The 17,835-nt window shown below is 35.8% G+C and overlaps 1 protein-coding gene across 1 annotated transcript in view; it reads right to left on the bottom strand.

Moving 5' to 3' along the window:
• Positions 1-17,835, bottom strand: part of MALRD1 (MAM and LDL receptor class A domain containing 1) — a 638,500-nt gene that overhangs the window by 184,615 nt on the left and 436,050 nt on the right. Inside the window, exon 31 of the mRNA XM_082385765.1 lies at positions 1,024-1,152. Coding sequence (XP_082241891.1) covers positions 1,024-1,152 — 129 coding nt within the window. The remainder of the gene's footprint in view (positions 1-1,023; positions 1,153-17,835) is intronic.

Raw genomic sequence — 17,835 nt, 5'->3', positions numbered from 1 at the left:
GTCTGCCAATAAAACATACTTCTTAACTTTTACGTTGTGCATTCTTTTACAGGTGACACATGGTAAAAGCCAATCCCATGTAAGATGTCTGACTAACCTGTGATAGCCCAAGCCACAGGGATTGCCCTGGAGGTTGATTTCATGTTGATCCAGACAGAGAAACCAAAGAGTACACATGTGCCAAACATGTAGGGGATAAAGGCATCTTGGAAGTGATCCTCCAGGTCCAGCTGTACCAGTTTGAGCCATGTGGATCAGAGACAAGCTGCCTAGCCGATTTCTTCCTGAATGAATGATCCACAAAATTGCAAGCAAAATGAAACTTGTTTAGGCCACTAACTCTTAGGGTAGTTTGTTATGCTGCAAACATTAACGGCAACAGGCAGCCTGTATGGTATCAAGATTCCATATGAATGCTCATCAGTACGATATATGAAAAAAAATTCTTTGGATTTAAATATGTGTTCATATTTAAAAATTACACACTTGGCTTTATACATGAATTTTAAAATCATTTGAATCAAAGTTTGAACAAAAAAACCAAAGTGGTTCTTGTATTCCTCTTTTTCCAGGGCAATGTAATTATTAAAATTAATCATTAAACTAGTATTTATTCAAAGTGTTCTTTTTTCACCTCATCTATAAAATCAGTTATTTTGGGGGGAAAAAGGAATGGAATCAGTAATGAGAACTGATGAAGAAATGTAGGCTCTGCTAGTTCAGTTTCTGCCAATTTTAACCCTGACTCTGCACACGGTTCTATATAATGACATGATGGGAAATTTTGGTAACATGATTTGCTATACATTTGTTGCAGTTTTTAGTCTGGGGGTAAAAAGGATGGAAGGGCTGCCATTTAAATATTGGCATAGAGAAGTTGGAAAAATGTTTTGTCTATTCTAAATCTACTCTGGTGCATGAAAAGAACATTTCTTCTCAGTCATCAATGCCAGTAAGTTACTCTGCTAATAAAGTGAAAATCTGTGCTGAACTCGCAGCGTTACAACAGACAAATACACTTACCACAGTGAGCTTCATCAGACCTATCAGAGCAGTCGGGTTGATAGTCACAAACCTGGTGGGATGCAATACACTTCTTGTTGTGGCACAAGAAATCAGTGGCTTCTGGGCAAATCTCAGAAGTCTCTCCCACTGTGGGGAAAACAAAATAACAAACACAAACATCATTTGGTGATACCGGCATCAAATTTGAATACTCCTTTTAGTTCCCACACTATTAGATAAGTTAAAGATTTTAATTGTTGTCCAAGGTAGACTTGTAGACAACTCCCCATCTCAGTCCCACCTGGAACTGTTCAGCAAGTAACATAGATTGTACTTCCAAAATATCTTTTAATCAGTCAAGGGCTGACCATAAACCCAAACTCCCAATCAAGGCATTAAAAATAGTTTGGTTTTTGGCTCCAGCTTAGTTTTCCAGGCTCATTTTCTGCAACTCTTCTCTTAAGCACCTGCAGGTAAACTATATCCTAGGACTGAGGGCTTCACAAATATGCCACTTGGTCTGCATTTTGCCACGTGTTCACAAATGCTGCTTCCTTTACCTGTACTGACCATTCATTCCCACTTGTGGTCTTGGTGGTCTGTTCAACCTTAGGACTCAAGGAAACAACTTCTCTCTCTACCCTTGTCTTGCCTTTCTCTTTGCCATCCAAGCCTCTGGTCGGACACTCCCTATTTCATGCTGTCTAAGGATACTTTTATTCCTATATTAAATGCTTACCACCTCGTATAAGAGCTGTTTACACTTCTGTCTGTCCTCCCAGACTCTAAGCTCCTTCAACACAGGAGTTTTTGCTGTGTTTTCTTGGGCCTAACACAGCACCTAATAATACAATTTGTGCTTTATAAATGCTGGTTACAATAACTGAAGGCATAATGGTTTCATCTAAAGGGGGCTTAGAAAAGCAAATTGACACAGAATTTTCAAAGCAATTCACGTGTTGGCATATCATTTCAACTGATATGAAGTCTAATCATTTCAACTGATATGAAGTCTAATGATAACATTTTATAGCTTCAAAGTGATATACATTAAAGGTCTGAAACTATCTTTATCAAATTCAACAAATTAAATAAAGCTCAGCAATTCCTTTGTTACATAGATTAGTATGGGTTCAGGATAGGGTGTCTGCAGTGGGGGCAGGTTACTCAAGGTTAGGGAGTATTTTCATGAAGGAAAATAGTAAAACTCTACAGATTTCATAAAAGTGCATTTCTATAGTCTTTCCATAGTCATCCCCATAATGCAATAGCTAAAACCTCAATAATTTCCAGAAATAATTTACCAGTAAAATGTAGTCTAAATACGAAGATTGAGAGAGGGCATCTAAAAGAACAGCCAATATTTATTAGATCGTGGGTATCAGTAAGGTGAAGAATTAAAGGTCGTGTTCTTTGAGTGATTTAGAAACTTTGCCACATAATTTTAATTAACACTAGTGAGAATTTACAGTTAACCCAGAGAACTATGTGGACATTGTTTAGTATGCAAGTCTATGCATTGGAGATTATTTTATTTTTCTATGCCATAGGCTGTGGAGTCATAAAATTACTCCACAGAGGATATGGGTTTTGACTTATAATCTAAATAATTGGTTCTTTAGTTTAAAAAAAAATGACTGAAATAGACTCCATCTCTAAATGAGGATTATTACCTTAACAATATAGAATAGAAAAACCATGAAGAGGAATCAAGTCAATGCTTTGAATTATAGTAAACTGAGCATAAACCAGAGTATCTATGGTATATGGGTTGCACGAATTAAAAATAAAAAGAGACTGCAATTCTAAGAAAAGTAGATCTTCTTTAAGACAATAATATAGTCAGTCAGACTGCTGTTAGCAAAAACAGCATGGTAAATAGAAGAGGAACATTATTTTAGTGAGAATGTCTTGCATGTGTTTAGCCATTTTCAATTTCGTCATTTAGCCAAAATGATAAAAGTAGTACCTATTAACCTGGTCAACAAATATATGAAATGAAAGATAATCTAACACATACTATAGTTAATGATATGAGAATGGAAAGAGCATTGGTGCTCATAAGCGAGTTGAAGATGACCTGGCTGGCAGAATACGGCACATGAAACAGACTAAATATTTATTTTAGCTTAAAAAATAAAGGTTGACAGAGTCCAAAAGACCTAAAACTAAAACATGATAAATGGAAAAATCCTGGGAAGAAGAAAATGTCTGCAAAATAATGTAGCCATAAGAATCGAATATTTAATCCACTAAAAGCACGAGGAACATATAGGACTAATCCACTGTGGATTTGAATACACTGTCCCCAAAGTTAAAGTGACGTCAGTTGAAAACTCACATTATTCTTCTTTGAAATAGAAGTTACAGTAAAGAAATCCTTGCTCATATAAATTTGTTTTTGGATTAAAACAGCTTTGTGCACAGGATTCATTACATAGAATTAGATATATTCATTTTACAGATTATATTTGTGGGTACACACTAGTTTTATCATCTCCTTCAAGTGATGATATTCAGTATGCTCTGGGATTTCAGACAGTAAATTTCCCGTGGGCACACATTTTTGGCACCTTTATTTCTCATGCAGAATATTACCACATGAAGGACATAAAAGACGTGATAGCAATGGCCAGACTCCCCCTCACTGAAGACCATGTTATTCAGGCTCCTTAGGCTGAAGGAGACTGAATAACCATGACCATGTCATGTCTCCTTAGGCTTCTCTTCACTGTGACAGTTTCTCAGATTTTCCTTGTTTTTGATAACTTTTACAATTTGGACAGTACTGGTCAAGTATTTTGTAGGATTTCTATTGGAATTTGATTTCCCCCCTATAATTTAGGTAGGATTATGGATGTAGGGGAGGAAGACTACAGAAGTAAAGTGTTATTTTCATCACATCATGACCAGGGCACATACTATGACACAACTTGTCACTGTTCATGTTGACCTTGTCTACCTGGCTGATGTAGTTCTTGTCATATTTCTCCACTTTAAAGTTACTTTCTTTTTTCTATCTCTTTAAATACAATATTTCTTTGGAAGGAAGTCACTGTGTGCAGGCCACATACTGGAGTGGAGATCTATGCTTCCCTCCTTGAGGGTAGAGAATCTACATAAATTAGTGTTCTTACATATGGGAGATTGGTCTTTTCTCTCCCATTTATATATTTATTTAGTAATTTATATCAATATGGACTCAAGGATATTTATTATACAATTTGAGTCATAATACAATGCTACTTTATTTTTTTATTGCTCAAATTGGCAAAGGGGAGCTCTTTCAGTTGGCTTCTATGTCCCTTTGACATACTACCATCAATGTAGCCTTTTTTTTTTTTTTGCACACTGCTTTCTGTTCTAACACCATAAGTTGCTTCAGCCTTACCTTGTATTTTTCCCAGCCCAGTCCTAGAATCAGCCATCAGTCATTTCTCTGAGCAGCCCTGGTTCCTTTTATTGGAGAATGCTGTCGAAAACCAAAATCTGGGTACTAGGTTGCCCCCTGCTACTGGGATGTCATTGTTTCTATGCTATGATAACTTGAGGAGTCATGTCATTTTTAAATTACAGAAAATGATCAATTTTATTTCTTCAAGTACTATCTTTCCCTAAGTCTCTGTTTTCTATTTCTGGAACTTTCTTTTTTTTTTTTTTTAACATCTTTATTGGAGTATAATTGCTTTACAATGGTGTGTTACTTTCTGCTTTATAACAAAGTGAATCAGCTATACATATATATATATCCCCATATTTCCTCCCTCTTGCATCTCCCTCCCACCCTCCCTACCCCACCCCTCTAGGTGGTCACAAAGCACCGAGCTGATCTCCCTGTGCTATGTGGCTGCTATTATAAGTGTTAGATTCACTTAGTCTATCTTCAATGTCTCAATTTCTGTTCATATTTTTTTTTCTCTTTACCTTGCTGTGTTGCATTTTGGTGAGTAAGCTCACACTTATTTGATGATTTATCCTTCAGCTGTGCCTCTAATCTGTTTAACTTTTCCATTGATATTTATTTCAGTTATAATTTCTGGAAGTGAAATTTAATTATTTTATTTAGTATCCTGCCTATTTTATTTTATGCTTTCCTTTTTCTGTATTATGATCCCGATAGCATGTGGTCCTAACAGCATAAATTTACACTGGCTTCATGCATTATCCTTGAAGTTTCAGTGGTTCTAGAAATTTTAATATTAATGTGTTATTTTTTTTTATGTTAAATTAGATGTAAATTTTATTCACTGTTTATTTATCTGTTTATTATAATAACTGGTGTAGCACATTACAGGTGATAAGTACATCATAAATAATTTCTTTTTTTTTTTTTTTTTAAACATCTTTATTGAAGTATAATTGCCTTACAATGGTGTGTTAGCTTCTGCTTTATAACAAAGTGAATCAGTTATACATATACAATATGTTCCCATTTCTCTTCCCTCTTGCATCTCCCTCCCTCCCACCCTCCCCATCCCACCCCTCTAGGTGGTCACAAAGCACAGAGCTGATCTCCCTGTGCTATGCAGCTGCTTCCACTAGCTATCTATTTTATGTTTGGTAGTGTATATATGTCCATGACACTCTCTCACTTTGTCACATCTCACCCCTCCCCCTCCCCATATCCTCAAGTCCATTCTCTAGTAGGTCTGTGTTATTTTTGAGTTCTCATTTGCACAGCATGTACTATCCTATATGTGGTATGGCACAAGTTTTAGGGTTTTGGTTTCATGTTGGTAGCTCCTGTTCTGTTTATCTATTTTTCTTTAATTTTTTCCAAGTCCCTGGACAGACAACAAATTTCTCTGGGCTTTCTCTGGAAAGGACCAGGCTTTATGCAAGGGTACATGTCTAGCTCTCCTATTCTGATATAGGGTTAAAACTTCCAGTCTCCAGATACCATTTACTATGTCCAGGTTCCCAAGTCCTTTAAGCCACTGGGAAGTTAGCTTCCATCTATGATCTATGTTTGAGTCCCCCTTTGGTTCTGGAACTGGTATATTTTCTTTTCTTTTTCAAATTTCAGTTTGGAGTATTAATAAGTGCTTTTTAAAGATATTTTTATATGTTTGTAGTGAGTGGGAAGCACATCCTATGATATGATTTTGTTAATTTTTCTGTAGTCTAATTTTCAATATAAATTTAATATTTAAAAACTGTTAAAACCTTATATCATGAATTCTAAAAATAATCTCAAGAAAGTCCCATAAAACAATTTTCTCCAAATCATGCTCCTTATTATAAAAAGAAACCCTCTGAAATTGGCATATATCATTTTCTTTATCTTGTGTTCCTATAAAGGTAAACATATATGAACATTTGAGTGCGTTCATTGAAACAGAAACATAAAGATATATTTGTAGTGGCTAGAAGAGGGAACTTTTTCATAAACATAGTTTCTTTCTGTTTGTTAATATATACATTTTCCTCATCATTTGTCTGTTTTAACTTGTTAAATTATCTTTGGATAGTCTTTATTGTAGGTATGCTTCAAAAGTTTTATCATTCTAAGTAAAAGTTTCCCTCTAGTTAAAGCTGGTAATACTGGACAGTAATATTGATTGATTGCTAGTGGAAAGTCAAAATATGTGTGGCCAATGTATTGATCTGAACCTCCATTCTCATGAAAGCTCTGTAACCTTAGGTAACTCATTTACTATCAATCTCTAAATGAAAACAATGGTAATCACTCTCTCATACAAAGTACTATACCTTTAAATCTAGTGACATCATCCATTTAGTATCTTTACTTATTCATCCTAGAAACATATATTGAACAGTTGTCAGACACCATGGTGGATAGTTCTTACCATCAAAGAATTTATAATCTGGTAGTGAAAACTTATGTGTAAAACAGGCTGTTTAGTGCTGTAATGGAAGATATTTAATGGCTTGCTGTCAGAGGACAACAAAATGTAGCCCTAGTTTGCACTGGTATGTTAATAAATATTTAATACATTTATTCAGTGCTGACCTTTCAAAATGCATATCATGTCAGCTTGTCATGTAGCCAATTAGAAAAAGAGGCCAGACCACTCAACTGAGAAGAAGCAGGTCCTTTATAAAACTCCATTCATTTCAGTTTCCTTATCAAGTACATTTGGCCACATGTTGCAAATACAGAAGATTCAATGTTATCTGAAGAATAACACTTGGGTGAAAAAAAAAAGGGGGGGGGAATAGGCTCAAGAAAAAAATACTTTGGGAAAGATCACGCACCTGAAATCTTCCTTCACAGATGAACTGCTTATTTCACCTGACGGCTCTCTTGTTCTAGAAATAGGATCAGGGGCAAGTTTGCAAATAAAAGGAAATCTCAACACTGCTGATGACTACATATCTCATGACCAGGATTTTTAAATGTCCAGAAAATAACAATAAATACCTTTCATATTTTCTATTCAGGGTGAGCGTTTAAATCTATCTTATGTTAGAAAAATTGCTAGGTTTCAAGAAGGTCACTGCACATATCAGACAACTGAGAGCAACACATCTGAATGTGTAACCTCTGTGAGCTCAGTGACAGCAAAGTACAGTTTGTGCCAAAATTATCAGAACTGTTATCAGAGTTACTGGACCATGTCTTAGAGGATAGCAAGAGCTTAGGAAAATATAAAAAATACAAATCCACTTGTGCTACACAGAGGCAAGGTGTATACAAAGTGGAAAATATCTTAAAGATCAACTTTTCAGCTTTTTAAGCAAAAAGGTGACTTTATAAACTGATTCTATATTTGTTTGAAAGAAAATTATATATGTCAACCTCTCTTTTCAGACATGCAACTCAGATTTTTATCTTTAGCTTTTTTTAGATCTGGATATATTTTAAGTATCTAGTTTTCTAAATCATTAATTTAAAGGTTTAGACAAAAAACCTTTTCAGAAGGTTTACAATGAAGGGAAAGGAAATAATAAGAAAATAAAGCAAAATCAACAAAACTCAGAAGTGATGTATTTGACAATGACCAGTATGCTTTTCCGCTTTAGGAAGCACTTTTAGTGGGTTAGTGATTCAAAAGTCCTCATCCACCCCTCATCCCTTTTCAGGTCCTAATGCTCCATTAAAAGAACGCTTGCTTCGTTTTCTGGTAATTTCCTAACTACCATTTTAAGAGAAATGTTGACCCTTTCCATTCTGGATTTTACTTCTGCATCTGATATACCAAAAATGTCTTCCTTTCTGTGACCCTCAATTCCTTTAGCTCCTGGCCACCATATTCCTACTACTCCATCACATCTTAACCCTCCTTCTCTCTCTTGGCTCTTTTTCCGGTTCAGGTCTTTAATGCCAATGCAGCAAATTGTGACCCTTTGTTCTTCTTTGGGCATCACATTTACCGTCATGATTTTACCTGACATCTGGGGGTTGATGACCTGATATCTACAACCCAATCTGTCCCTTTTCCTGAGTTTAGTCACTTACGATACATTTCCTGCTGGATTTCTCTATAACATATCAGACACACTAAACGTGACCAAAAAATGCACTTTCTTCTCTCTTTTTGCCTCCTACTTTATCTTTCTCTATTTCTTGACTCACACTAAACCTCACAATGCCCATCTGTGGATGGTCCACAGAAGCATAACATCTTTTCTCACCTACTTTGGTCCTGACTCTTGTTTTTACGCCTTCATCCTGTCTCATCCGTGGGGTGGAGATGGCTGGCTGTTTACAACATACACCTTCAAATTTCTACAGCAGATGGTTGTTGCTGGGTAGCAGCTGCTCAGCCAGGCACTTGACTTCTCAACACCGTGTGCAACCAGGTGGGGCCACAAGGGTGAGTTCTAGCCAGTGGAGTGTGAGTGGGGGTGATAGTCACCACTTCCAGGCAAAGCCACACAAACTTCCACGCACAGCTCGCCACGTTCTTTTCCTCTCTCGGCTGGATAGAAACAATGTGATGTTCACTAGGGTGGACCTTGAAGGTCAGAGACTAAAGACCGGCCTGGGTCCTTGAATAAATGCATGAGAAGAGTGGTCCCCCTAATCTGTTCACCTAACTACTGCAAGCTGAATAAGAAATGAACTTGAACTGTGATCTAGCTGTAGCCTCCCCTACTATAACTTGTATACAATGAGGATGATTCTGTTGATGAATATGGTGGCTCTGACTCTTAAGGAGACTAGATTGCATGTCTCATCCTGTTTAAGCACATTACATATATAAACTCATTTAATTCCGAAGATAGCTCCACGAAGCAGGTACTATAATTTTCTGTCTTATTAAAATTACTGAAGGTCACACAACTACTTCATAGCAAAGCCAGAATTCATGCTTTGACTACAGCCTTTACTCAACCAATAAACCCCATTCCTCCTCTCATCCTGCGCAAATATCCAATCCCATAAGCCATAAGTTAAGTGTTACTCTTTCCAAGTCCCATTTATCCATCCAGCTCTGTTGGTGCTCTGGATAATATCAATTATAGCACGTGGTATTGAAATACAGTACACTGATACATTTCCTGTTGGATTTATCCACTATACAACAGAAAACTAGACATGTTTCTTCTGGAAAAAAACGGAAAGAATCCTTAAAGGAAGGAACTATACTGTATTCATTACTACATCCCTAAACCATAGCACAGATACCAGGGACCTTTTGGTGATTAAGTAACATTTGCTGAACTGTGTTTAATTTGTAAAATTGTCTGGACTTTACCACTACAATCAGAATAGGTGGTTAATTAAACATAAAATAAATTCTAAACATGCTATGAGTACTAAGGACTAAGAATTACATTTAATGAATTTAAACTATATTGGGCAAAATCATTCCTATAGAACTTCACAGTTAAAAATGGTTACAAGAAAACTGTCAACTCTTGAAAACTGTTTAGAGGATAAATAGGTTGCAGGATAATTATTGTCACTGCCTAAGATAATTTCTGAGATGTAATATATACTGTGAGCTTGATAGTCTATATAAGCGCAGGTAATGATGCAATTTATTGCTTTCTACACAGACAAGTAGGCCCACGGTGTGTGATGACACAAGACAGAAAGCAAAGATAATCTAAAGAGAAGCGAGGCACAGGAACCTGGAGTATGGAGACAATAAATACTCTTCGTGAGGAAGACGACTTTGGTGTGAGACATAAAATTGTAAGGAAAGAAAAAAACTCACCCAAGGAAATTGTAATCATCATTCACAAGTGGCCCTTTATTAAGGATGTCTGTTTACATGCTGGATTCCAACTCTAACTTGAAGAAGACCCATAATGGATGGACTATGTCATCTGTTTAGACCTAATTAAAATTTTCTAATTGCTGTATTAAGAGGGGAGTACACACTTTGCTCAAGTTTATCTCCATTCCACTGGAGATGAGGTGTAAGAGGAAATTTGCACATCAAAGCACCAATGTCATATATATCTGATAGAAAATGGCACAGGAGGCAAATGCAATTGCTTGTTTAGCTTTTGTCTCAGAATACTATATTTTTCCCTTGCTCAGGTAACTTTTGCATAGAAATTATACAGAAGTACTTGCTGATTTGTTCGAAATATTAATACATAGTAGGGATACAAGCTTATTTAAATATATTTTATAATAAATAGTTGATTCATTTTGACCAAATTGAAAACAACTATTTTTACACATCTTACTACCCAAGTCAGTAATTATCATGTGTGTTTGCTTCATGTTCTCCTACACCTACTATGGAGTGACAGAATAATCATTAAATTGAGAGGCAATAAGCTGTATTTCTGTTCCCACAGTGTCAAACCTCCAAGTAACCTGGAATGAAATCATTCAAACACTCTGGATCCCTAAGGTCTTTCCACTCTAAAGTTCTAGGGGTTTTGGGCCTCCCTGGTGGCGCAGTGGTTGAGAATCTGCCTGCCAATGCAGGGGACACGGGTTCGAGCCCTGGTCTGGGAAGGTCCCACATGCCACGGAGCAACTAGGCCCGTGAGCCACAACTACTGAGCCTGCGCGTCTGGAGCCTGTGCTCCGCAACAAGAGAGGCCGCGACAGTGAGGCCCGCACACCGCGATGAAGAGTGGCCCCCACTTGCCGCAACTAGAGAAAGCCCTTGCACAGAAACGAAGACCCAACACAGCCAAAAATAAGTAAATAAATAAATTAAAGTTCTAGGGGTTTTGAATACTATCTCAAAGACACTTTCTTAGTTAATTCACTAGAAATTCTCTGGTTGCTTTTTAAAAATATAAATGCAAGTACAAAAATGCTGTAACAAGTAATCTAAGATTATTATTTTCAGCCATCCAAAAGCACATTTCTCTTACGAGCTAAAATGTAAGATGAAAATTCCATTAAAATTGTTGGGCATTAAACAGTTAAAAGTTACTCATGTAGAATGTCTCAGCTATAGGCTGCCCCACTCCAATAACTATACTTCCACTAGAATGAAGAAATCAAGAGTTGTATAAAGCCCAAGAGTTTACCAGCATTGATCCTACATAAATAAAATGTGGGAATAACTGGAAAAAACCAAAACACTAACATTTTTACATATAAAATACATAAAAATAATTAGGCAAAAAACTTAGTTTAAGGAGATGGAGAATGTGGAAGTCTGTGTTGAAATGTAGAGACATATTTCTGAAGTGTACATACCTCCCAAGAGCAGATTATGAATCATCTGTGTTTAATGTGTGAGAATATATCACATGGATATAAAACATGAATAGTTAGGGTCTTATAAAATATGTTATAGACTGATGTTCAGAATAAACACAAGGTGAATGAGCTTCCTGGTTCAAGGTGATGACGCAGGCTATGGCAATAGGTCCACCTTTAACATGCATGGGATCTGCAGTGGACACCCCAGTCTGTAGGTACAATCCCATCTTCATCTCCATGGTCATCTCGTAGCTAACCTTGCAGCTCAGGGTATGCGTACCAGCAGTGCAGTCCCTCCATGAGAAGACAGAACTGGGGAAGAGGTGAGGAAAGACCCCTGAAGCCAGCTTGGAGCTGCATGATCAGAGTAATCTGAGATTTAGAACCGGGAACATAGGCTCTGAGTGGGCATGTCCTTTTAGCTCTCAACAGACTCCTTGCCAAATGGGGCGGGGTGTGGCGTGAGGAAGAACAGAAAAGAGCCAGCTAATGTTCATCACCCAGAATCTCAGTGTGGTGTTACATAGCTGATTGATCAAAGGAGAGATAACTGATTAAAGATAAGCCAACAGGATTATTGCATTTGGGATTGAATGTTGTACCAAGACACACAGAAATAGCAGTTCTGGGGGGCACAGGTGTCTAATGGGTACTTCACTGGAGCAACTTTCCATGAGCCCCTGTTACTTAGGTCCTTGGAGCTTATTCTTTTCAAGGATGGCTTACACAATTGTTTCTTCAATTCTCTGATCCATCCCAGAATCTTTAGAAAAAATGACCTCGATTTATTTGATTGGTAAAATTGGTTTCTAGTACGTGCACTAAAAAAGGATATAAACTGTTAGTTGCATCTATTATTACCTTATCTTGGTCCTACTTTAGGAGTGCTGCAACAATAATCAATGATATGTGTAATAAAGGAAAACAATACCACTTCAAGGAAATATACGGCCTCCTAAAAATATAAGATTCTAGAACCTCGTTGATATTGATACCATTAATGAGTTTTAATGAAGAATAAGAGATTTTGAAGTGCTGAGCAATCTGATTCAGACTTCTGAATTAGTTTGTCTTGTCTATTATTTGTATAGTAAGGTCACTGCAGGACACTGTTAAATAGTTTTCAACTTACATGCAAATTCCACCATCAAACTGTGATCAAGTTATGTTTTTCTGCATAAAACGAATACAAGTAAGTCTAATCACCGCATAATATTATCTTTGACCCTTTCCTTTGAACTCTGCCATATATGTGAGATGTATAAAAATTTAATTTGCACTGTATTTTTGACATAATATTTCATTCAAATCTTCAGAATTTAATAAGTTTACTGTGGACTAAAGAAAAATATTTTGATGCACTTTTTAATTGTTTACAAAGAGTTTAGCCACAACAAAGAAATTTTACGATATTTTTTAACAAAATCTTAAAATCTCCCTGAGTAATATCTCTACCAGTTGTGTCATTTGGCTAAAGTAATTAATCTCTCTGAGGCTCAGATTCCTCATCTGACAAATGGAGATACTGAAGTTACAACATGAATAACAGAGGTGTATGAACATTAAATGAGATCATGTATGCAAAGTTTTCAGTACATGCTTGACATTTAGTAATTAGTTATTTAATGTTACTTTTTCCAAATTTTTTCTTGATTCTTGAGAACCTGCCCTCTCAGAACCTTAGTTTCTTTATCTATAAAGTGGGTTCTTATAAGATTTAGTGAAAGGACTTCCCTGGTGGCACAGTGGTTAAGAATCCGCCTGCCAATGCAGGGGACACAGGTTCGAGCCCTGGTCCGGAAAGATCCCACATGTCGCAGAGCAACTAAGCCCGTGCACCACAACTACTGAGCCTGCGTGCCACAACTACTGAAACCTGCGCGCCTAGAGCCCGTGCTCCGCAACAAGAGAAGCCACCGCAATGAGAAGCCCACGCACTGCAACGAAGAGTAGCCTCTGCTCGCTGCAACTAGAGAAAGCTTGCGTGCAGCAACGAAGACCCAATGCAGCCAAAAATAAAAATAAATAAGTAAATAAATAAATTTATATGTAAAAAAACCAAGATTTAGTGAAGGTAAAGCATATAAAGCTGGTAAAACTGTCCTTGATTTAGAGATATTAAAAGTTCTAATTATTTTTGTAGTCATCCTAGGTCAGCATTCTCTCTACAACAAAACGCTTCCTTGAGAAATCATTAATAACATTTTACACTATCATTTACTTTCTAAATAGTGTTAGAAAATGCTATCAGTATTAAGAGATATTAATTTTTCACTTACAATGGATTGGGTACTGGTTTAATCACTTTGCAAGGATTAAATCAATAGATTTCCACAATAATTCAATTGTATAGAAAAGGCATAGAGTCGTGAAGTAACTTGTCCCAGGTCACACACCTGAGAAACAGTGAAGTTAAAATTCAAACTGAGCTAATGATTCCAATGCCTATCATGTTATATAACCTCTAAGCTATTGCTTTTCCAATCAAAATGGTGATGAAAGAATATAATTTAAATTGCATATTCCATGATTTTAAGGAAATTTGAAAATGTTTAAAAGTATTTAAAAATACAGGATTTCTTGGAATATGAGATAATTCTTAGACTAGAAACTCCTGGAAGCTCACTTGATCCACTGTCAAATTCAACATAATATTTAAATTGCTTAATATGTTGCATAAGTTATTTTAAAGATAAACTCACCAAATAGTACATTATGTCCAAAAGAATAAAGCAGGACTTGACATCTTGAGAAAAGATGTACATTTTAAGTAGCTAAACATTAAAAAATGATATATTTTCCATAAAATACATTATAAAACACTGCAAAATACCTTTGTGTTAGTAATGTATTTTACATTTACATTTTAAAATATTTTAAATAATATTGATAGAAAATCTTTTTTTCACTTCCTTTTTTTGGCAGTATGAGATTTTAGTCACTGTATTAAGGCCAACTGAGAGAAAATATCTACAATCTGTAATAAAATACTGAAATATATTTTCAAATGCAAGACTCTTCAAAGTCAGAAATGAAATGAATTCAGCCAACTGGAATTTCTATTGAAATCTGGAGATAACTTCACGGGCTAAGGACTACCCAGGGCAGGAGATTTATTGGAGGTTCCCACACAAAACTGGAATCAATAGGGTTTATATTTGCAGCTTTAGAGTAAATGAGAAATAAACCTGCCTCTCAGAAGTGGTGGAGATATAGATATACATGAATCACCTGAATATCTATCTCTCTATCTATCTATCCATCTCTATAGATATATACCTATAGGAGATCTCCCTCTCTCTCCCTCTCCCTCTCTCTCTCTCTCTCTATATATATATATATATCTCCTGAATCTAGAATTTATACAGAATAACAAGAGGCTAACAGGAGCCAAGACACTCCTGAAAAAGAAAATCAAAATCAAGAAACTATATACTTCAGATAACAAAACTTATTTAAACATTATAATAAATAAGAGGTGTGGAATAACAGAGATAGACTCATAGACCAGAGAACATAATAGAAGACCTAGAATTGAACCCCATGTGTTTAGATATTTGATTTTTGGCAGACTTGGCATGCACATCAGAAGGGAAAGAATGGATCTATCATGTATAAGCAGTCTTCAGGCTAAGTTATGGGTGCATCAGAGAGTACATAAAAATTGTTGCAAGGGAGATAAAGGCATACAGTTTTAAGGAAATCAATTTCTAGATCTTCGTTTCCAAATATGAAGCTTCCTGAAATTGATGTGCCAAGAATGCACCTATGATCATCTTGGTTCTCCTTCACACACTCTTTCACAACCACACTCCATGCTTTATAGAAGGTAGAGCTTTGCATCTTTCCCTCTATTTGACATTCAAAAGTATACATGGGCAAGTTGTGACAGTAGAAACATGATAATGTTTAGCTCATTTAAAGTCTCACTTCTTTTATTCCCTATTTTCAAAGAATGTTTCAGCCTGATGGAGTTTCATGAGATTGAAGGGAAAAAATATTAGCATGAAACAATTTTATCATGCAATGCTATTTACTAACAATGCATTCATAACTAAAAATAAAGCTATATTTTAAAATGAATAAATCTGAATATATAAGTACAAATATAAATAACTTTGATATTTTTAAGCTCCCATCGAAGTGTGAAAGTTTGATACAAATTAGCATTGCTCACAGTGGAAGCTAGGGAAACATGCACATCCATAGAAAAATGACTGATGTACTGTGAATAGCCGGAAGTTAAATGTTCATTTCAGCATATCAGAAAGTTGATTCCCTGTAATGACATCACTGTGCTTCATGAATGAATGTGACGGCAGAAGCCATTGTTCAACAGAGTGCATCAAAAATCATGGCAGATTAAAATAATGCTATGCCTTAGAGCAAAGAAAGGTATGTTACTACTGAGATTACAACAAGCAAAGAAGAGCTTGTTGAAATTTAGACACTTTTGCACAAGTATATTTGGAGTTACATTGGGAATAAGGTATTTTTATAAATGTTTATATATTTGTATTTACATTTGTTTATTTTTTCTGATATAGCTGCTCAATGACTAAGCAGAAGGGTGCCCTTATTGCTCATATTCATTCCTTTACTCTTTTTAAAAGTATTTGCTTAAAATTCAACAGCAAAAAAACCACACAAATAACATGGACACAGGACTTGAAAGATATTCCTCCAAAAAAGATATACAAATGGCCAAGAAGGACTTGAAAAGATGCTCACCATCACTAATTCAAAGTAAGGAAATGCAAATCAAAACCAAAATGAGGTGTGACTTTACACCCATTAGGATGGCTACTATATTTTTTAAAACCCCCAAAACAAAAAACTCCAGAAAATAACAAGTTTTGTTGAGGATGTGGAGAAATTGGAATGCTTGTGTAGTGTTGGCAGGAATGTAAAATAGTGTAGTCGCCATAAATAATATTGAGTTGGTCCTCAAAAAATTAAAAATAGAATTACAATATGATCCAGCAATTCCACTTCTGAACATATACATAAAATAATTGAAAGCAGGAACAAGAACAGATATTTGTACACCCATGTTCATAGCGGCATTATTCACTATAGCCAAAAGGTGGAAGCAAATCAAGTGTCTATTTTTTTTTTTAAAGATTTTTTTGATGTGGACCACTTTTAAAGTCTTTATTAAATTTGTTACAATGTTGCTTCTGCTTTATGTTTTGCTTTTTTGGCCGTGAGGCATGTGGGATCTTAGCTCTCCCACCAGGGATCGAACCTGCACCCCCTGCATTAGAAGGCAAAGTCTTAACCACTGGACCGCCAGGGAAATCCCCCAAGTGTCTATTGGCAGATGAATGGATAAACAAAAAGTGGTATATACATATAATGGAATATTATTCAGCCTTAAAAAGGAGAGAAATTCTGATATATAGTACAACATGGATGAACTTGGAGGATATTATGCTAAGCAAAGTAAGCCAGTCACAAAAGAAAAAATACTCTTATGATTCCACTTGTATGAGGAAACTAGAGTAGTCAAATTCACAGAGAAAGAAAGTAGAATGGTGCTTGCCAGGGGCTGAGGGTAGGGGGAAATGGGGAGTTATTGTTTAATGGGTACAGAGTTTCAGTTTTGCAAGATGAAAAGATTTCTTGGATGGATGTTGGTGATGGCTATACAACAATGTAAATATACTTAATGTTACTGAATTGTACACTTAAAAATGAGTAAGCTGGTCAATTTTATGTTCTGTGTATATTGCCACAATTTTTTTAAAAATTAAAAATATTTGCTGATTGTCTACTGATAGGCACTGTTCTAGAAGCAGGTATTATGGCAGAGGCTGACTTTATCCTCTGCTTAAATTTGGAAACATTTTTACTGACAAACAAGCTTTGGATTGCCAAAAACATTTAACCTTGATTTACATAAAATATAGGATATTGCCATTAAAATGGAAAATACTATTGTCTAGGATATTAAACTTTCATATTTAAAAAAGAGATATATAAGGAATAAGGTATAAATTAATATTCAGCAATTATTGCATCTAGAAGTGGGACAGCTGTCGGGAGGATGTGTATTTACACACTTACGTAAATTTTAAAAATATACTCAGGCTTATTATGATGAAAACCAGCTGGTTTGAAAATGAGAACTGTTTTGAATTTTGTCTAAAGCTTTTTCTGCACCTATTGAGATGATCATGTGATTTTTTTTTTCTTTTATTTGTTAATATGGTGTATCACATTGCTTGGTTCGT

This window comes from Balaenoptera borealis (assembly GCF_965194805.1).
Source record: "Balaenoptera borealis genome assembly, chromosome: 3".
Classification (NCBI taxonomy): domain Eukaryota; kingdom Metazoa; phylum Chordata; class Mammalia; order Artiodactyla; family Balaenopteridae; genus Balaenoptera; species Balaenoptera borealis.
Note: the sequence above shows the minus strand (reverse complement) of the source record. Positions and strands in the feature narration are given on the sequence as shown.